The sequence below is a fragment of the Dendrobates tinctorius genome, unplaced genomic scaffold (assembly GCF_039654945.1).
Source record: "Dendrobates tinctorius isolate UK_male_01 unplaced genomic scaffold, ASM3965494v1 ptg000483l, whole genome shotgun sequence".
In the NCBI taxonomy this organism is placed as follows: Eukaryota; Metazoa; Chordata; class Amphibia; order Anura; family Dendrobatidae; genus Dendrobates; species Dendrobates tinctorius.
Window position 1 is genome coordinate 595,492 of NW_027362144.1, and position 20,002 is coordinate 615,493.

At 47.1% G+C, this 20,002-nt stretch overlaps 1 protein-coding gene across 1 annotated transcript in view; it reads right to left on the reverse strand.

Moving 5' to 3' along the window:
• Window positions 1-539: 539 nt before the first annotated feature.
• LOC141077945 (matrix metalloproteinase-21-like) overlaps window positions 540-20,002 on the reverse strand; it is a 48,215-nt gene continuing 28,752 nt past the window's right edge. Inside the window, exons 7-9 of the mRNA XM_073564728.1 lie at window positions 13,147-13,398; window positions 2,891-3,063; window positions 540-2,683 (exon numbers count right to left, since the gene is read on the reverse strand). Of these exons, the coding sequence (XP_073420829.1) occupies window positions 2,390-2,683; window positions 2,891-3,063; window positions 13,147-13,398 (719 nt within the window). The 3' untranslated portion in view covers window positions 540-2,389. The remainder of the gene's footprint in view (window positions 2,684-2,890; window positions 3,064-13,146; window positions 13,399-20,002) is intronic.

The window sequence follows — 20,002 nt, forward strand, 5'->3', positions numbered from 1 at the left end:
ATAGTTTGTCCTTCATATTTGCAGAGCAACAATTTGTAATCAACATATTAACAGAGATCAGTTGTTCAATTACCCTGCGTCCCTGTCCATCAAAGATAGCAGACAATGAGCTGCTGCAAGCAGCAAATCAAAAGTCAACATCCAGGCTCCTACTAACAATAGTCTATGATTCTTGACCAACCAAAGAAAAAAACTTAAATTCAATAGTCAAGATAACAGCCTATGTCTTCTGGCCTACTGAAAATAGACATCTGAATAATTAAGATTAATTGCTGTCTCGACACAGTTTAAATTCCATTTTTTAGTTCATCCTCTCCTTATATCTAGTAATACATGAAATGGTCAGAGGAGCGCTCGAATTTGTGTTTTCACCTTATTGTTCATTGTACATCATTTTACTGGGGAACAGTTTTACCTCCTAATCTGTGACTTTAGGTAAGAGCTAATAATCTGGCTTCTTCCCCCATGTTGCCTCTCTAGCTCCCCACCAGCACTACCAGTACTGGATCATCTACATTTGAAATGAAGGACGATTGTTTGAAATAATTAATATTATAATTTATTGGAACAAGAAGTATTGTTTGCCTGAGTAATTCCTGGAAGGAATCTTGTCCTAGATGGATATAATACACTGAGACCAAGAAGGCCTTGGGTCTATTTGTCTTGGGTAAACCGTGCTCAGTTTGCCATGGTCTGTCTTATGAAAGGGTATGAGAAAGGCTCTGGAACCAACAACTTTGGATTTTGTGTTCTAGTGGGCCGTTGTAGACATATCTAATGGCCATAACAAGCATTTTGGCCTGCACTGTGTGACGATGACCCCGCCAAGTGATGACCCCACAAATGATGAGCCTACAAATGATGACCACCGAGTGATTACTCCATCAAGACTTCAGTGGTTTAATGTCCGACTAAACCACCATCCCCCCCGTTGTACAAGAGATGATCCCACTGAGCCATCTGTCCTATGTTGTATGAGAGGTGATCCCACTGAGCCATCTGTCCTTTGTTGTACAAGAGATGATCCCACTGAGCCATCTGTCCTATGTTGTATGAGAGGTGATCCCACTGAGCCATCTGTCCTTTGTTGTATGAGAGGTGATCCCACTAATGGTTTGTGCGCACAACATTTTTTCCAGGCAGGCAAAACCGACGAGGATTACAAGTAGAAGTCTCACTTGTCTTTTTCCACAGATTTAGTCGTTTTCAAAAACGGTTTGAAAACATTTTTTGTTGATGACTTATGAGTATTTTTTTCTTTTGTAGTATCTTTTCAGGTGGTTTTACAAGTCCATTAAGCAATGAGTAAAATGTGAGCTTGCTATTTTTAGGGTGAAAACACTCATAAATCACTTCAAAAGTCTCTTATTAATCTTCTGAGTGTCTTTTTAGCCTTTCCGTTGAATTGTAAGTAAGGAGCATCATCCAAGTGAAATCACCTGGAGAATGGTCCACTCCTTTTAACCGATTGGTGTTTTTGAAAACTTGAAGATGTTCAAAAGCCAGAATTTATGACCAGAAAGACATTTTCCATATAATTTTTTGTTAGCATTTTCAGACTGTTATCAGAGCAGACAGCTCTAAATTATCCTGAAAAAACATAATATGCACATACCTAAAGCCTCCTTTTGTGTGGACAAGGCATAAATAGAACATTCATCAGTTATTGTAATGATGGGTCCTGTGAAAATTCTGCTCCAGGATATACTTAGCCAGATGCACAGAATTATTGATCAGGTCCAGAACATGCAATGTCAGGTCCAGAAAGTCCTTGGTCAGGTTCAGAACGTATAAGATCAGTCAGTTCTATAGTACCTTTGGCTAGCTATAGAATAGCTTTGATCAGGTCCATAGTATCCTTGGTCAGATCCATAGTACCCTTGGTCAGGTCCATAGTACCCTTGGGTCAGGTCCATGGTGTCCTTAGCCAGGTCCATAGTGTCCTTGGCAAGGTCCATAGTTTCAATGGTCAGATTCCTAGTATCCTTAGTCAGTCCCATAGTGTCCTTGCTCAGGTCTATAGTGACCTTGGTCATGTCCATAGTGTCCTTGGTCATGTCCATAGAGTCCTTGGTCAGGTCCATAGTGTCCTTGGTCAGGTCCATAGTGTCCTTGGTCAGGTCCATAGTGTCCTTGGTCAGGTCCCTGACATCCAAGGTCAGTCAGATCCATAGTATCTATAAGGTGCACAGACCATAATTGGTCAGGTCCATCATGTGCTCAGCCAGGTCAGTATTATGCTTGGTCAGGTCCATAGTATCCTTATTCAGGTCCATAGTATCATTGGTCAAATCGACAGTGTCCATAGTATTGTTAGTCGGGCCCATAGAGTCCATGGTCATGTCTATAGTATCCTTTGTCAGGTCCGTTGTACCCTTGATCAGGTTTATCATCTGGGTGCACTCAGCATTGATGGATGGACATCACATATATCCAGCCACTGCTCATTAATAGGGATTCGTGGAAGAAGGCCATTATGGTGTCCACCATCCTGCAGACCTCCAGCCATCCTCCAGACATATACACCCTTGATGAAGAATATGTTCCGATGAGTGAATGAGTAGTAGACAGCATCCAGGTCACTCTGGGGATGATCTCCAGGAACATAGGCAGGGAACACATCAATGATGGCTTTAGGGTAGCCAGGGACCACCTTATAGCTATTCACACTGAAAGCTGTGACCTGGGGAAAGAGGAAACCATATAAAGCATGAGATCAGTGTGGAGTACGATCACGCTGAGGGATCTAGAGATATCTCTGGGTGAGGCAGGAGAGGCAGATATCATTGAGATCATTAGTTTGCTGAGGACACAATGTTTCTTAGAAATTGTGCATTATAATTGCCCCTATAACTTTCTAGGATTTAAGCTGACTAAATCATAAACTTACATTCCTTCCTCGGAAAAAGTAAATGTTCCTCTCCTCATGGTTATAGAAAGCCGTGTCGATGGGTCCACTGACACCGGGGAAGCCTTCAGAAATGAGGCGTGGATAAACATGGCCATCAGGGTCCTGCACATAAGCCCTATCGTTCTCATTGTCATAACGCCAGTACTGGATGCCTGGAGTGGGAGAAAAGAAAGTTCTTAATACTGAGCTACAACCTGTAGATCTTTTATTATAAAAATGAAAAACGTAAGAATAATAATAACAGAACATAACAGGAATATCAGCCAGACAATACTCCGCATACTGAACACTGGTCCGGCCGCTCATTCTCTCTTCTCACACATATTATACGTATATACAGAATAATAACTGATAATAACTTACACCTTCTGGTCCGGTCACCAACAAACTAATAACAAACAAATAAAATAAACAATAGCAAACAAAGCTATGTACATACATTTTTTTAAAATTTTAAATAAAATAACCACAAACTATACAAATATATACTATAATAAGCTAATCACCACCCCGCACTCAAGCCCCCCACTCCCAACCCCTGCACTGACCTGAGAGCTGGTCCTGCGCCTCATGCCTCAGTCCATGTCCATCGTTCATAGGCCAGATCAGGCAGTGCCAGTGTTTCCCCAAACACCCCAGTGTCCCATAGTGCCACAAGATAAACCCACCTCCCCCCTTTTCCCACCACCCAACCTAACACCTACACCCAAATCTATATCCCTATATACAGAAACAAGCACTACAACACCCACAAATCACAAAGCCCAAGTTCGGCGCCTGCTGCCCTACATCACTGTATACCGATCACAAAACAAAGATCTACAGTGTCAGCGGCAGCCCACCACCATGAAAGGAGATGACCAGACTAGGGCACACTAAAAGCCCCTCCCGAGGAGAGCGGCCCTACGTGTGCCCAGTCTCCCATACTCCAGAGAGCGCACCTTCACCAGGTCACCCAGTATGGTCCTAAACACATCGATACTAAGCACCGTGCGTTCCACGTGTGATACCTAACCACTGCGCTAACTAGAAGTAAGGTGCAGCGGTCCCGGCCACCCAGGTCTCCGAATGCTCCATAGGCCCACTCCGCATAGGAGAGGCCGGCCAGCCGAGACCAGCCAATGGAGGCGCCCACCCTGTTGTACACCTCTGTGTTGAAATATATAAAAAAATCGGGTAGGGGATAAGGAAAGTCAGCTCACCACAGCATGCTGGTCTGTAATAGTGGAAGTCCTCTGCACGGAGCCGCCCCTGGCCAGGGCGCCAGCAATCAGCAGAAAAGAAGAAGAGATGTGCTCCAGCGATGCAACAATCCACTAATATATTAGAAAAAAGGGTTTTTATTTGCTTCTTAAAAACATGAAAAAACAATGTGGGTAACACAAGAGGCAGAACTATGACCGACGCGTTTCAGCCTTTAAGCCTTAATCATGGTATACACACACACCAAGTCATCTGAGTGATATACTCTGCCATAGAGCGCATCAGGTGGAACTTCACATCACACATCGAGAAATTAACCCTTCCTGGTAAAGAAGGAAAATAGGAAAAAAAAATTATATAAACATCCGTATAACAACCAGGAAAATAATTAAAAACATATATTAATATTGCAGATCTTGTCCCCAATGGGACCCTGGTGTTTAGGGTAAAGACCCAATCAGATTCCCTATTGAGGATTTTTCTTTTGCGGTCTCCTCCTCTCTTGGGTCTGAACACCCGCTCTATACCTTGGAATTTAAGGCACCTAGTATCTCCATGCAGGACGCGATCTCATAGTCTTTTTGTGGCTAAAAAATCGCAAATTCTGGGAAACGTTGTTTCGCCCAGTTTTTTTCCTGAACCGAGCGCATCCACACAACCCGCATGGCTTCTGCAGAAAGGTTTCTATAAATGTGGACATTTATCCTGCAAAGCCTGTGAACATGCAGATTATAATAATCGGAATTTTTCTTGATCGGCAGCGATAGTAATTGCAGCACGACTGGTGTATTTGGTGGAGTTCAGTGCGACTTCCAATACGTGGGCTGCACCACTGGCCCATTACGAAAGCGCATGAGGAGACGTATACCAGACCCCAATAGTCCGACTGCGCTAAAGATCTCTGCGGTTTCCAAACATTTTAAGTATATACATAATGGAGATACTAGGTGTCTTTATAGAGCGGGTGTTCAGACCCATGAGAGGAGGAGACCACAAAAGAAAAATCCTCAGTAGGGAGTCTGATTGGATCTTTACCCTAAACACCAGGGTCCCATTGGGGATGAACTCTAGGCAATAATAATATGTTTGTTTCAGTGTCCTGTTTTTATTGTATTATTTTCCTGGTTGTTATATGTATGTTTATTTCATTTTATTTTTCTGTTTATTTTTCTTTCTTTACCAGGAAGGGTTAATTTCTCGATGTGTGATGTGAAATTAACCTTCCACCTGATGCACTCTATGGTAGAGTATATAACTCAGATGACTTGGTGTATGTGTATACCATGATTAAGGCTTAATGGCTGAAACGCGTTGGTCATAGCTCTGCCTCTTGTGTTACCCACATTGTTTTTTCATGTTTTTAAAAAGCAAATAAAAAAACTGTTTTTAATACATCAGTGGATTGTTTCATCGCTGGAGCACATCTCTTCTTTTTTTCCTCTGTGTTGAAGGGACAATGAAGCAGGAAGTGGTCCATGCTTTCCAGCATGGTACCACAATGCTCCCGAGGACAGTTCCTGTCCTCAGAGCTCCTACAGTTCAGATTGTCCCTCACACACAGTTTCCCATGGAAGCAGCACCAAGCCAAGTCCCAAAACTTCGAGGGGATCCTGATAGAATTCAAAAGATGCAAACCCACCACAAGATCCCGACTTGGGCAATCCCTGAGCACCAGAGGCCTCTGGAAATGGGTCAACAGAACGCTATTGTCAAGGAGTTACCAAGGAGTTTCCTTGGCAGAGTCCTGATCTCCCACATTCCCAGACCCCACCGGTGAATTACTTTCAGAACCAAGGTAGCGTAAGCCGGAAGATGTCCATGCGGTGTGTAAAGATCTTTCACTTGCCCTCCTGTCTCTCATTCCTGGAAGAAAGGCTGAAACCATCCCCTACAGGAGAAGACCCACGGAGGAGCCCTCTCTTTCCAGAGGTTTGCAAAATTGATATTAATGAAGGTATCCACAAGGAATACCACAGGGTTGACCATACCCAACCCTCCTAGTCTCTTCGTACGGTAAGTAACCTCCCTCTTAACCAGGTTCAGTCTATTCCCCCATAACAGTTGGAAGAACAAACTGTAGACCCAAGTCCAGAAAGACTCTGGCAAGATGCACACTCTGCCCAGATAAATCAGTAAAGGGAGCAGGTAAGTTTTGATCAGGTTTACCCTTTCCCTTAGGGTCAAAGACCAACCCTTCCATTGGTTCACCGTCTGACTGGCGATCTCTAGCCTGCTGTTCCAATTTTTTGGGGGGTAATCCCCCTGGCCAAATTCGATGCCAAGGACTTTTGCAGAGAATTTGGGTCCTGGAAGGGTGTCCGGGAGATCAAAACAAGGATCTACTCTTCTCAGCCAGAGACTCTCACACTTATCCCAGTTGATCTTGGACCCGGATGCCTCAGAGTAGCGATCTACCTCTGACATCAGCCACCCTGCCTCCTCGTGAGAGGAAACAAAAACAGTGACTTCATCGGCATACGCCACCACCCTCAGAGTGGCTTCCGGTGCTGCCCGGTCCATCCTGATCCCGGCCAACGGTCCAAGCTCCACCCTCCTAAGAAGTGGGTCAATCGCAAACACGTACACGCCACCACCCTCAGAGTGTCTTCTGGTGCTGCCTGGTCCACCCCAATCCCGGCCAACGCTCCACCCTCCTAAGAAGTGGGTTAATCGCAAACACGTACAGCAGCGGGCCCAAGGGACAACCCTGGCGAACACTAGATCCAACCTCAAAAGAGCTGCCAATCCAATCGTTCACAAGCGGGAAACTATCTGTCCCACCGTAAAAGGTCTTAAGCCAATCAACAATCTCCCCCGGCAGGCCATATCTCAGAAGGACCAACCAGAGGTACTCGTGATTAATCCGATCAAATGCTTTTGCCTGGTCCAGTGACAGCATGTACCCCTTCCAGTGACCAGCTCTACCCTGCTCCACCACCTCCCGGACACCAAGCACAGCACTAAATGTGCTGCGACCTGGAACAGAGCAATGCTGGGCCCCTGAAAGGAGTTGGGGTGCAAATTTCACCAGCTGATTAAATAGCACCTTTGCCAGAAACTTCCTGTCTGCATTAAGAAGTGCTATGGGACGCCAATTCTCAATGAAAGGTGGGTCCTTACCCTTTGACAAGATGATCAAGGCAGACCTCCTCATTGACTTTGGCAGAGTGCCCGAGGTAAGACACTCATTGAATACCTCAGTCAAGAGGGGAACCAAAGCGTCCTTAAACATCTAATAGAACTCAGATGTTAAGCCATCTGGACCGGGCAATTTTTTTTTTTGGGGGGGGAGCCCTGCAATCGCCAACTTAACTTCCTCTTCCCTGATCATCTCTGTTAAAATGTCAAGAGAGGGGTCTACCCCTGGTTCGGGAACAGCTTCAGCCAGGAAAGCCGACATCTCATCCCAATCAAGATCCCTCTTCCCCAAGTGGTGCGAGTAGAAGGATCTGACAACTTCCAGGATCCTGATCTGGATCGCCTCAGGGACCCCGTATTGTCGACCAGTCCTGTAACCACTTTACTATTCACTGATGTTACAGAACCACTCAGCACCCAGAATATGTTGTGCAGTTATATGTATATATAATAGGTTCCATGTGAGATGCATGTCCCTAATGTATCAGCAGTGTCCGCCCTCCCCCCACCTTTGTAATTCCCACAGTAAACATCCGCAGGCTCCGGCCACCTGCGGCTTTTCTTGATGAAGGGTACACTGCCGCTCAAAGTCCTGCAGAAAGCCATCAATGTCTTCCTCTGCCTCCCCCAACTGTCGGAAGGCATTGTACTGGATCTTTTTGTGGCTTACTGTTGAAGGTACCTGGTCAAAGGCCAGAGCTCCCCCTGCTCGCTGGCTCTCCTCTCTCCGCTCTGCCATCTCCATCTTGGCCAGCTCCACTTTGGCCGCTCTGCCATCTCCATCTTGGCTAGCTCTATCCTGGTCCCCTCGGCCACCTTTTCCTTCAGATCAGTGCGCACATCAGCCATCACCTCTCGTATGATCTCTACTGCAGGGTTTAGGCCATAGAACGCCAGTCTGCTCTTTATCTCCCTCTGGAATTCGGTCTCCTCCACATTCACATTGGGGGGCGCTGCACTGTCGTGTTCCATGATGGCTGCTATCAAATCCGCTTTTGTTCTGTTGCTGGCGATCAACCCTCGGGCTTCCACCAGATCTTTTAATGTAGTCCTCTTTAACTTCTGGTAGTTATTTTCCATTCATTCCTCTCCTCCTGTAGAAGGGGTATCAAATCCCGCGGCTGCCACCAGTGTAACGGGGTCTACCAAGCTGGGGTACCTCTTTCAGTACCACCCCGTGTTTTCGGAGGTCCGCTCTGCGTTGGCTGGAGTCTGAATGAAGGACGCTGGCTGGAATTCCTCTGAGTGCATGGGCGCATATAAAAGATCACTGCTTCTCCATGTATTTCCAGTCTGACAACACTTTACTGCCAGGACACAGAATATATCACACAGATACAGAGGGCAGGCCAATAGAAAAGTGTCAGGCCAGACATGCATTACAAAAGCCGCAGGTGGCCGGAATCTGCCGATGTTTACTGCAGGAATTACAAAGGTGGGGGGAGGGCAGACAAAAGGAGAATATCGTGTCCCCTCTGCCTAGAGGTGCAGTCTTTGGGCTGATACATTAGGGACATGCATCTCACATGGAACCTATTATATATACATAAAACTGCACAACATATTCTGGGTGCTGAGTGGTTCTGTAACAACTGACATCTTGCAGTTTCTGTAAGGGTCAGGCGAGCGGTACTTCCCGTAATCCCTCTCAAAAGCCAAAGATGCATGTCTATCGTACTGACACCTCATGAGCAAATAGATAATAGAGATGGTTAGCACTGGACTGGAAGGTTGAGTACACGGTGCTAGTGAAAAGTAGCCAATGGTCCCGTAAGTATAAGTTCAATATAGAATCACTGCACACGTAGATTATGCTCAAAGTGAAGTATTTTTATTAATTTATTAATCACTGCTCAGGCACGGCGGTGCCTGCATCCCCCACTGCGCCACCAATGATCCTTTGGCACACCTCTGTAAACCCGGCTCCTCAGGAACCAGGATCACTGGCCACATTGGATAATCTGCAACCCTTTGAAACATTGCCTAGCAGTGACATTATTTACCCGGTGACCACAGGCATTCTTCTCAAAAGGGCGACTATGTGATAAAGGCCGTTGTCAGGCCGAAACGTCAGCTGTCGCTTCTTCACCGTCAATTAATAAAAATACTTTATCTCATGAGCAAAGATTTCACTCTGGAGATCTCCTCGCGGCTACCTCCAGTTGAGACAAGATGCTCGAGTTTCCTCCTCAGACTCTGATACAGGCGGTACCTGTTCAGACTCCTGAGGCTCGAGAGCTGGCGGAAGAATCTCACCAGCCTTTTCTTGAACATCTCCCATCACTCTGACTTACTACTACAAAGATCCAGTAAGGGTACCTTGTTCTGAAGAAAATCCTCAAAGGACTGTCTTATGTCCGCTTCTTCCAAGAGAGACGAAATGAGCCTCCAAAAGCCTCTTCCCATCTGGAGGGTCTCTGGAACATTCAGAGAAAACAAAATTGAACAGTGGTCGGAGAACTCCACCTCAACAACAGACACTGCTGAAGAGACAGCTTCCTCCTTTAAATAAAACCTATCTATTCTGGACCTACAGTTACCTATATGATAGGTGAAACCCTCGTGACCTGGGGTGTGCTGAATGTGGACATCCACCAGGCGAGCCTCGCTAGCTATACAATTAAGGGAGACGCTATCATAAGTCAGCTTGTCTCTGGAACCTTCTCTATCTCGGGGCCTCGTGACAGTATTGAAGTCCCCTCCAAAGACAACCTGCCGACTTGTAAAAAGGTAGGGCTTGATCCTCATAAAGAGACACTTCCAGTCCCACTTAGATTGGGGAGCATAGATGTTAATAAACCAGAGCTATTGTCCCTTCATGACGACATCTAAGATCAGTCACCTCCCCATTTCTAACTCAATAACCCGTCGGCATTCCACCGCTGCAGTAAAAAGGACCGCCAATCTGCTATACGGCTCGGCCGCAAGAGACCAATAGGAGGGCCCGAGTCTCCAATCCCTCTTGGCTTTAAACACGTCTGCCATGTTTGGTAGTCTAGTCTCTTGCAAAAAGAAAATGTCAGCTTCAACATGGCTGAGAAAATCAAAGGCCGCAAATCTGGCGGTATTTGACTTTATGCTGGTGACATTAATGGACGCCAGCGTCAACGGAGTGGGTACCGCAATCATTGGTGATTGAGTTAGATGGCTTTCTTCTCCCCACTCCCCTTATCCTCTGCCTCCGAGGAGGAATCCTTACTCCTCTTTAACGACACAGAGGTGTCCTTTCCCACATTTTTTTTCTTTTTGTTGTCCTCGTCTGCAGACTCTGGGCCAGTGCCTCCCTCCAAGGACCTTACATTCCCGGAAGAAGGAGACTTGGCACCCCCTGTAAGCTCCGCCGAAGCTGGAACCTCACCCTCAGCCTCCTCCTCAGAGGAAGAGATGTTCTCAATGGCTTGGAACCGGTTAGAAGGACGAACCAGAGGGGACTCAGTTTTTCCTTGCTTAGGTACCTTGGTCAGAGCGGGAGAAGATGTTTTATCTCCTTTCTTTCTCTTCTTTTTGGTGCCGAGCTTACGCTTGTCCTCTAGCCACTGCCTATTAGCCTCATCCATACTTTCATAATGGGAGGATTCAGAGGCAGGGGCAGTTTCCTCCCTGTGGATCCTCCTGACCTCCTATCCAACTCATCAACCCTTGGGGCCTCAGCAGCAAGACTGGCATCCAGGACAGGGGTCACCTCAGTAGCCGGGGCTCGCCCAGCTCCCTCTCCTGTCTGCGCTTGTCTAGATGCCTCAGCTGGGCAATCGTCTTTTTATTGCTTTTCCTCCTTGGCCCCTCAGCTCCCTCACCCCTGCTAGTCCCTTCCTCAGCAGAATCAGCCTCAAGGCTTTCTCCCACCGGGGTCACGACTGCCTTTGCGAAGGAGTGAGGACAATGGCTGATTGGGTGACCTAAGTCACCACACAGGTGGCACCTAATCTCCACACAAGATGCAGCAAGATGGCCAATATCCCCACACAATGCACATTTCTGCACAGTGCAGTTTGCACTGAAGTGTGTGGGGTCGCCGCACTTGTGACAGAGCTTCGGTTGCCCCTGGTAGAAGACCTGGATACGATCCCTAACCAGGAAGGCAGATGATGGAATGTGGGCAACCGTACCACCTGAACGCTTAAGTTTTACCATAAACGTCCAGGCCCCTGACCAGATACCATACTCGTCACGGTTTTTCTTTGGCATCTCCACCACTTCTCCATATCGGCCAAGCCAAATCATGATGTCATAACAAGAAAGCGACTCGTTACAAGTCATCACGGTCATTTTCTTGACTTGATTTTGGAGAGACACCGCCTGTATGGCAAAGTCTCGCCAGCCGGGCTCGTTTTTTGCCAACTCATAATTCGACAAGAAGAGCTCAAGCCCCTCCAGCCGAACAAAGCTGACATCAAACTCAGGTGTGGAATAGGGATGGATCAAGGCGTAGATGTCAATAGCCTTGAAGCCCATCTTCAGCAGGAGCTCCACTACCTTAGACCTTGGAGGACACGCATCACTGCCCCTCCACCAAAGACGGACCACATTCCTATGAACACTACCTGGCCCGTCTGTCGGGAGGGACCGCACTGTATTTCCCCCCTTTTGCTCTCGGAAGGCCCAGAGGCCATGCCTCTCTATCCAGAAGGATAGATCAACCTCTCGACCCTCTACCATTAGTGATCTCTCCCCCTTCTTTAGAGCCCCCAAGCCCCCAGGAGACGCCGCTGCAACATGCCGTCCCCAAAGCCCGGAGACGAGGTGGATGCCCTATTTACCCCGGAGGTGACAAAGGCATAACTCATGATGGGTTCTGCCACCACCAGGGGGGCAACTGAACCAGTGACCACATAAACACCACTATTACCCACCTCCATAACCCCCTCAACCTCCACCAAACCAGCAACCACACCACTAGACAAAGAAATTTCCTCATCCACACCTCCCACCACATTCACTCCTGCTGGACCAGTGACAACAGGGGGTGACATTTTGACCTTCACATCATCAGGCACAAGGGGCTCAGTCTCCTCCACATAACTGAAGGCGACCTCACCCCTGGACTTACGTGTGCCCTCCGCATCATCAGTTGGTAATTTTCGTTGCTTCACTGTTGATACCAGGCACCGCTGATCTTTTGTCGCTGTGAGGTGCCGCTGATCCTTTATATCAGGATCTGCTAACACAGAATAGGACTTTGGGAGGACCGGAATTACCGGCCCCGGAAACCCCCTCACACTGCGGCCGCTTCTCAACTAAGTGATCACTGGCAACAGTATTCAGAGATGCTGAGGCTACTGGAGCTGTCCCTGACACTGGGCCGCTCCCCGTTCCACTAAGGAGTGCACCACAGCATCGTGGCCTAACCGTATGCCCGCCGCCGGGCCCCCTCACTGTCCAGCCTCTCGGCTGATGCACCTCCTGCTACTACAAGCAGAGACGGAGCTCTGCGCCTCACTACCGTGCTTTGTAGTCTCCCCGTGCCTTTGCATTGGATCCACAGCAGAACCCGGGCTGGGCTGGGCAACGGGGCTTAAGCGGCGAGTTGACTCTACAGGGGGTAAAGGGAGGAGGGCCGTTTGCTGGTTTCTCCTGCTCCCCGCCGACCTTGTCCGGGAAACAGAAGCCAGGGACTTGGCTCCATTGGTCATCACAGGAAACCTACTCCCTCCCTGTGTAAGAGAGAGAGCAGGTCCCCGGGTGGAGCTCAGTAGCACACAACAGGATCAGCAGTGAACACACCCACAATTAGCACAATGAGCAACAGCTGAGCAGAGCTGCACTCACTATTCTGCTGGTGCAGTCACTGTGTGTTGCATGTGAAGCTTAGCTGTGGTAAACGCACTAATAGAGATGTGGTGGAATACAACACCCATCATTTATGCTACAGAGCTTGGGGAATAAGCACCTCATACCTTTAAAGAAAAGAGTGAGGTCCTTGTCTCTCATCCAGAATTGTACAAATGCGTCGATGTCGGAGTGCGGGATCCCCCTCCAGCCACTGGATACTACCCGGGGGTCTCGATAACGAGTGCGATTGTTGCGGTTTTCATACATCCAGTACCAGCTCTTCCGGAAGAAATACGTCTGGAAGACCCAGCTGCCGGGCATGCTGCGGTTTGGGAGAAGCCAGTCAAATACAGTACTGAACCGCCCAGAACATCGCCCTGTGCAAAAGACAGACCACAGTCAGATGCTGGTACTCACCCTACTGGTCCTGCTTGGTCTCCCAGACCCACACCCCGGAAACAAGAAGTTATTACCACCTATTATGAATGGGTCACCGAGGAGGATGACAGGAACAGGCTAAGCCACCAGGAAACCAGAGAGGTTGGTAACTCAGTGGATTGCAGACCCCTGATCCTAACAACACAACTAGCAGTAGCCGTGGGGGGTTCCTACAATGCCCTAGACGCCTCGGCACAGCCGGAGAACTAACTAAGCCTAAAGCCAGAAAGGTGAAATCTAAACTGCCCCAGAGCAGACCCCAAAGGAATAGATAGCCCCCAAGCATATATTGTCGGTGAGACAAGAAGAGACACAAACATAGGCAGAAAATAGACTGAGCAAATTATAGGGCCCAAACTGTCTAGACAGGACAGGACAGAAAAGATACTGTCTGCAATCATGCAAAAACCCTAAAAAATCCAACACATCTGATATACAAAAAAACCTGAGGCCAGCACTCTGGTGTGAACTGGAAGCAAAGAAAAAGATACTAATATAACAGGGGACAGAACAAACTGGCGCAAGCTGTAACATATGGTGCGGGGCTCAGCGCTGCCCCCAGCAGGGAGTACGCTGAACCTTCACAACAAAGCAGAAAGCAAAAAAAGGCACAACCAGATTAGGTGCAAAGGATTAGCAAAAGAATCCAAGGAAGGAAAAAGTCCAGCTCCAGGAGATAAAATTCAAACTTTTTATTAAATCATGTTTAAAAATAAATCCATGGCTGCTTGTGATCAAATGTCGGTACACAGATAAAGTTACCGCATGGGGGTATTCCCAAGAACTCTGTACGCACTTCGAGCACGAGTGCTCTTAGACTCAGAGTGACAATGAATTCCAGTCATATCCCAAGACTGACAATTTTGGTATATGGACGAGACATCCTTTTTCCAAACTTCCATCCTCCAGCCTCATATTTAAGTGACACACACCCGCCATTTGGACATGCCCCCCGAGGAAGCAGGGCGAAACGTGCGCGTCGGGGCTGGGTGACAGGACTCCGGGCTCGTCTCTATACACTGCAAGGATCCAGGTAATGTGACCAGGGTGGCTCACTATGAGTGACAATCATTAGTTTGGTACATCTTCCCTCTATTTTAACCCCGCACGGTATAATCAGAGTTGGTAACCCGGTTGTGATAGTAGGAGTGTTTATGGAGGGTTTAGAACATTGGTGCTTTCTTGTTGGGCAATTCCCAGGTGGTAGCATGGGGTTAGCAAGTTCACACAGCAATGCACACCGGATGTCTGCTTTATACAGTTAGGTCCATATATATTTGGACAGAGACAACATTTTTCTAATTTTGGTTCTAGACATTACCACAATGAACTTTAAACAAAACACTTCAGATGCAGTTGATGTTCAGACTTTTAGCTTTCATTTGAGGGTCTCCACATTAACACTGGATGAAGGGTTTAACAGTTTCAGCTCCTTAACATGTGCCACCCTGTTTATAAAGGGACCAAAAGTAATTGGACAATTGACTCCAAGGCTATTTCATGGACAGGTGTGGGCAATCCCTTCGTTATGTCATTCTCAATTAAGCAGATAAAAGGCCTGGAGTTGATTTGAGGTGTGGTGCTTGCATTTGGAAGGTTTTGCTGTGAAGGAAACATGCGGTCAAAGGAGCACATGTTAAGGAGCTGAAACTCCTAAACCCTTCATCCAATGTTAATGTGGATACCCTCAAATGAAAGCTGAAAGTCTGAACTGCAACTGCATCTGAATTGTTTTGTTTAAAATTCATTGTGGTGATGTCTAGAACCAAAATCAGAAAAATGTTGTCTTTGTCCAAATATCTATGGACCTAACTGTGTTTAGGGGCATGATTTTTGTGATGTTAGATGTACATCGGGTCACATGCCATGCAGCAGGATTGAGTTCTCATGGAGTCGATCAGTCATCTTGTTGTTTCTGCACTTGTTTCATACAATCATGTAAATGTTTTAAATGTTAACTAATGAAATTTGATAATCTTTATCTTTTGGTTTCATGCTCATGTGTGTTGGGTGCTGTAAATGCATTGACCATTAGGTGGATACATGTCTATAAATTGTGAGCTTACTTTTAGAGATAATTGGCAGTTATAGGTGTATTTAAACTTCCAGACTGGCCAGCTCCACTACTCCTAGTAACCACCAGAGGGAGCGCCAGACAAAAGTCTGAGCAAGTGAATTCACAGCAACCACCATCATAGAAAGGGATCTATAAGGTAAGAGCGGTCACACTATAGAGCTCTGTACTGTAAGAGCGGTCACTCTATAGAGCCGTGTACTGTAAGAGTGGTCACACTATAGAGCTCTGTACTGTAAGAGTGGTCACACTATAGAGCTCTGTACTGTAAGAGCGGTCACTCTATAGAGCCATGTACTGTAAGAGCGGTCACTCTATAGAGCCGTGTACTGTAAGAGCGGTCACACTATAGAGCTGTGTACTGTAAGAGCGGTCACACTATAGAGCCATGTACTGTAAGAGCGGTCACACTATAGAACTCTGTACTGTAAGAGCCATCACACTATAGAGCTCTGTACTGTAAGAGCGGTCACACTATAGAGCTCTGTACTGTAAGAGCGGTCACACTACAGAGCTCTGTACTGTAAGAGCGGTCACACTATAGAGCCGTGTACTGTAAGAGCAGTCACACTATAGAGCTGTGTACTGTAAGAGCGGTCACACTATAGAGCTGTGTACTGTAAGAGCGGTCACACTATAGAGCCCTGTACTGTAAGAGCGGTCACACTATAGAGCTCTGTACTGTAAGAGCGGTCACACTATAGAGCCGTGTACTGTAAGAGCGGTCACACTATAGAGCTGTGTACTGTAAGAGCGGTCACACTATAGAGCCGTGTACTGTAAGAGCGGTCACACTATAGAGCTCTGTACTGTAAGAGCGGTCACACTATAGAGCCGTGTACTGTAAGAGAGGTCACACTATAGAGCTCTGTACTGTTAGAGCGGTCACACTATAGAGCTCTGTACTGTAAGAGCGGTCACACTATAGAGCTGTGTACTGTAAGAGCGGTCACTCTATAGAGCTGTGTACTGTAAGAGCGGTCACACTATAGAGCTGTATACTGTAAGAGCGGTGACACTATAGAGCTCTGTACTGTAAGAGCGGTCACACTATAGAGCTCTGTACTGTAAGAGCGGTCACACTATAGAGCTGTGTACTGTAAGAGCGGTCACACTATAGAGCTGTGTACTGTAAGAGCGGTCACACTATAGAGCTGTGTACTGTAAGAGCGGTCACACTATAGAGCTCTGTACTGTAAGAGCGGTCACACTATAGAGCTGTGTACTATAAGAGCGGTCACACTATAGAGCTGTGTACTGTAAGAGCGGTCACACTATAGAGCTGTGTACTGTAAGAGCGGTCACACTATAGAGCTTTGTTCTGTAAGAGCGGTCACACTATAGAGCTGTGTACTGTAAGAGCGGTCACACTATAGAGCTCTGTACTGTAAGAGCGGTCACACTATAGAGCTGTATACTGTAAGAGCGGTCACTCTATAGAGCTGTGTTCTGTAAGAGCGGTCACACTATAGAGCCCTGTACTGTAAGAGTGGTCACACTATAGAGCTCTGTACTGTAAGAGCGGTCACACTATAGAGCTGTGTTCTGTAAGAGCGGTCACACTATAGAGCTCTGTACTGTAAGAGCAGTCACACTATAGAGCTCTGTACTGTAAGAGCGGTCACACTATAGAGCTCTGTACTGTAAGAGCGGTCACACTATAGAGCTCTGTACTGTAAGAGCAGTCACACTATAGAGCTGTATACTGTAAGAGCGGTCACTCTATAGAGCTGTGTTCTGTAAGAGCGGTCACACTATAGAGCCCTGTACTGTAAGAGTGGTCACACTATAGAGCTCTGTACTGTAAGAGCGGTCACACTATAGAGCTGTGTACTGTAAGAGCGGTCATACTATAGAGCTGTGTACTGTAAGAGCGGTCACACTATAGAGCTGTGTACTGTAAGAGCGGTCACACGATAGAGCTCTGTACTGTAAGAGCGGCCACACTATAGAGCTGTGTTCTGTAAGAGTGGTCACACTATAGAGCTCTGTACTGTAAGAGCAGTCACACTATAGAGCTCTGTACTGTAAGAGCGGTCACACTATAGAGCTCTGTACTGTAAGAGCGGTCACACTATAGAGCTGTATACTGTAAGAGCGGTCACTCTATAGAGCTGTGTTCTGTAAGAGCGGTCACACTATAGAGCCCTGTACTGTAAGAGCGGTCACACTATAGAGCTCTGTACTGTAAGAGCGGTCACACTATAGAGCTGTGTACTGTAAGAGCGGTCACACTATAGAGCTGTGTACTGTAAGAGCGGTCACACTATAGAGCCCTGTACTGTAAGAGTGGTCACACTATAGAGCTCTGTACTGTAAGAGCCGTCACACTATAGAGCTCTGTACTGTAAGAGCAGTCAAACTATAGAGCTCTGTACTGTAAGAGCGGTCACTCTATAGAGCCGTGTACTGTAAGAGCGGTCACACTATAGAGCCCTGTACTGTAAGAGCGGTCACACTATAGAGCTGTGTACTGTAAGAGCGGTCACACTATAGAGCTGTGTAGTGTAAGAGCGGTCACACTATAGAGCCATGCACTGTAAGAGCGGTCACACTATAGAGCTCTGTACTGTAAGAGCGGTCACTCTATAGAGCCGTGTACTGTAAGAGCGGTCACTCTATAAAGCCGTGTACTGTAAGAGCGGTCACTCTATAGAGCCATTTACTGTAAGAGCGGTCACTCTATAGAGCTGTGTACTGTAAGAGCGGTCACACTATAGAGCCCTGTATTGTAAGAGCGGTCACACTATAGAGCTGTGTACTGTAAGAGCGGCCACACTATAGAGCCCTGTACAGTAAGAGCGGTAACACTATAGAGCCGTGTACTGTAAGAGCGGTCACTCTATAGAGCCATGTACTGTAAGAGCGGTCACTCTATAGAGCTGTGTACTGTAAGAGCGGTCACACTATAGAGCCCTGTACTGTAAGAGCGGTCACACTATAGAGCTGTGTACTGTAAGAGCGGTCACACTATAGAGCTGTGTACTGTAAGAGCGGTCACACTATAGAGCCCTGCACTGTAAGAGTAGTCACACTATAGAGCTCTGTACTGTAAGAGCGGTCACTCTATAGAGCCGTGTACTGTAAGAGCGGTCACTCTATAGAGCCGTGTACTGTAAGAGCGGTCACACTATAGAGCCCTGTACTGTAAGAGCGGTCACACTATAGAGCTCTGTACTGTAAGAGCGGTCACACTATAGAGCTGTGTACTGTAAGAGCGGTCACACTATAGAGCTGTGTACGGTAAGAGCGGTCACACTATAGAGCTCTGTTCTGTAAGAGCGGTCACACTATAGAGCTCTGTGCTGTAAGAGCGGTCACACTATAGAGCTCTGTACTGTAAGAGCGGTCACACTACAGAGCTGTGTACTGTAAGAGCGGTCACACAATAGAGCTGTGTACTGTAAGAGCGGTCACTCTAAAGAGACATGTACTGTAAGAGCGGTCACTCTATAGAGCCGTGTACTGTAAGAGCGGTCACACTATAGAGCCCTGTACTGTAAGAGCGGTCACACTATAGAGCTGTGTACCGTAAGAGCGGTCACACTATAGAGCTGTGTAGTGTAAGAGCGGTCACACTATAGAGCCATGCACTGTAAGAGCGGTCACACTATAGAGCTCTGTACTGTAAGAGCGGTCACACTATAGAGCCGTGTACTGTAAGAGCGGTCACTCTATAAAGCCGTGTACTGTAAGAGCGGTCACTCTATAGAGCCATTTACTGTAAGAGCGGTCACTCTATAGAGCTGTGTACTGTAAGAGCGGTCACACTATAGAGCCCTGTATTGTAAGAGCGGTCACACTATAGAGCTGTGTACTGTAAGAGCGGCCACACTATAGAGCCCTGTACAGTAAGAGCGGTAACTCTATAGAGCCGTGTACTGTAAGAGCGGTCACTCTATAGAGCCATGTACTGTAAGAGCGGTCACTCTATAGAGCTGTGTACTGTAAGAGCGGTCACACTATAGAGCCCTGTACTGTAAGAGCGGTCACACTATAGAGCTGTGTACTGTAAGAGCGGTCACACTATAGAGCTCTGTACTGTAAGAGCGGTCACACTATAGAGCCCTGCACTGTAAGAGTAGTCACACTATAGAGCTCTGTACTGTAAGAGCGGTCACTCTATAGAGCCGTGTACTGTAAGAGCGGTCACTCTATAGAGCCGTGTACTGTAAGAGCGGTCACACTATAGAGCCCTGTACTGTAAGAGCGGTCACACTATAGAGCTGTGTACTGTAAGAGCGGTCACACTATAGAGCTGTGTACTGTAAGAGCGGTCACACTATAGAGCTGTGTACTCTAAGAGCGGTCACACTATAGAGCTCTGTTCTGTAAGAGCGGTCACACTATAGAGCTCTGTACTGTAAGAGCGGTCACACTATAGAGCTCTGTACTGTAAGAGCGGTCACACTACAGAGCTGTGTACTGTAAGAGCGGTCACACAATAGAGCTGTGTACTGTAAGAGCGG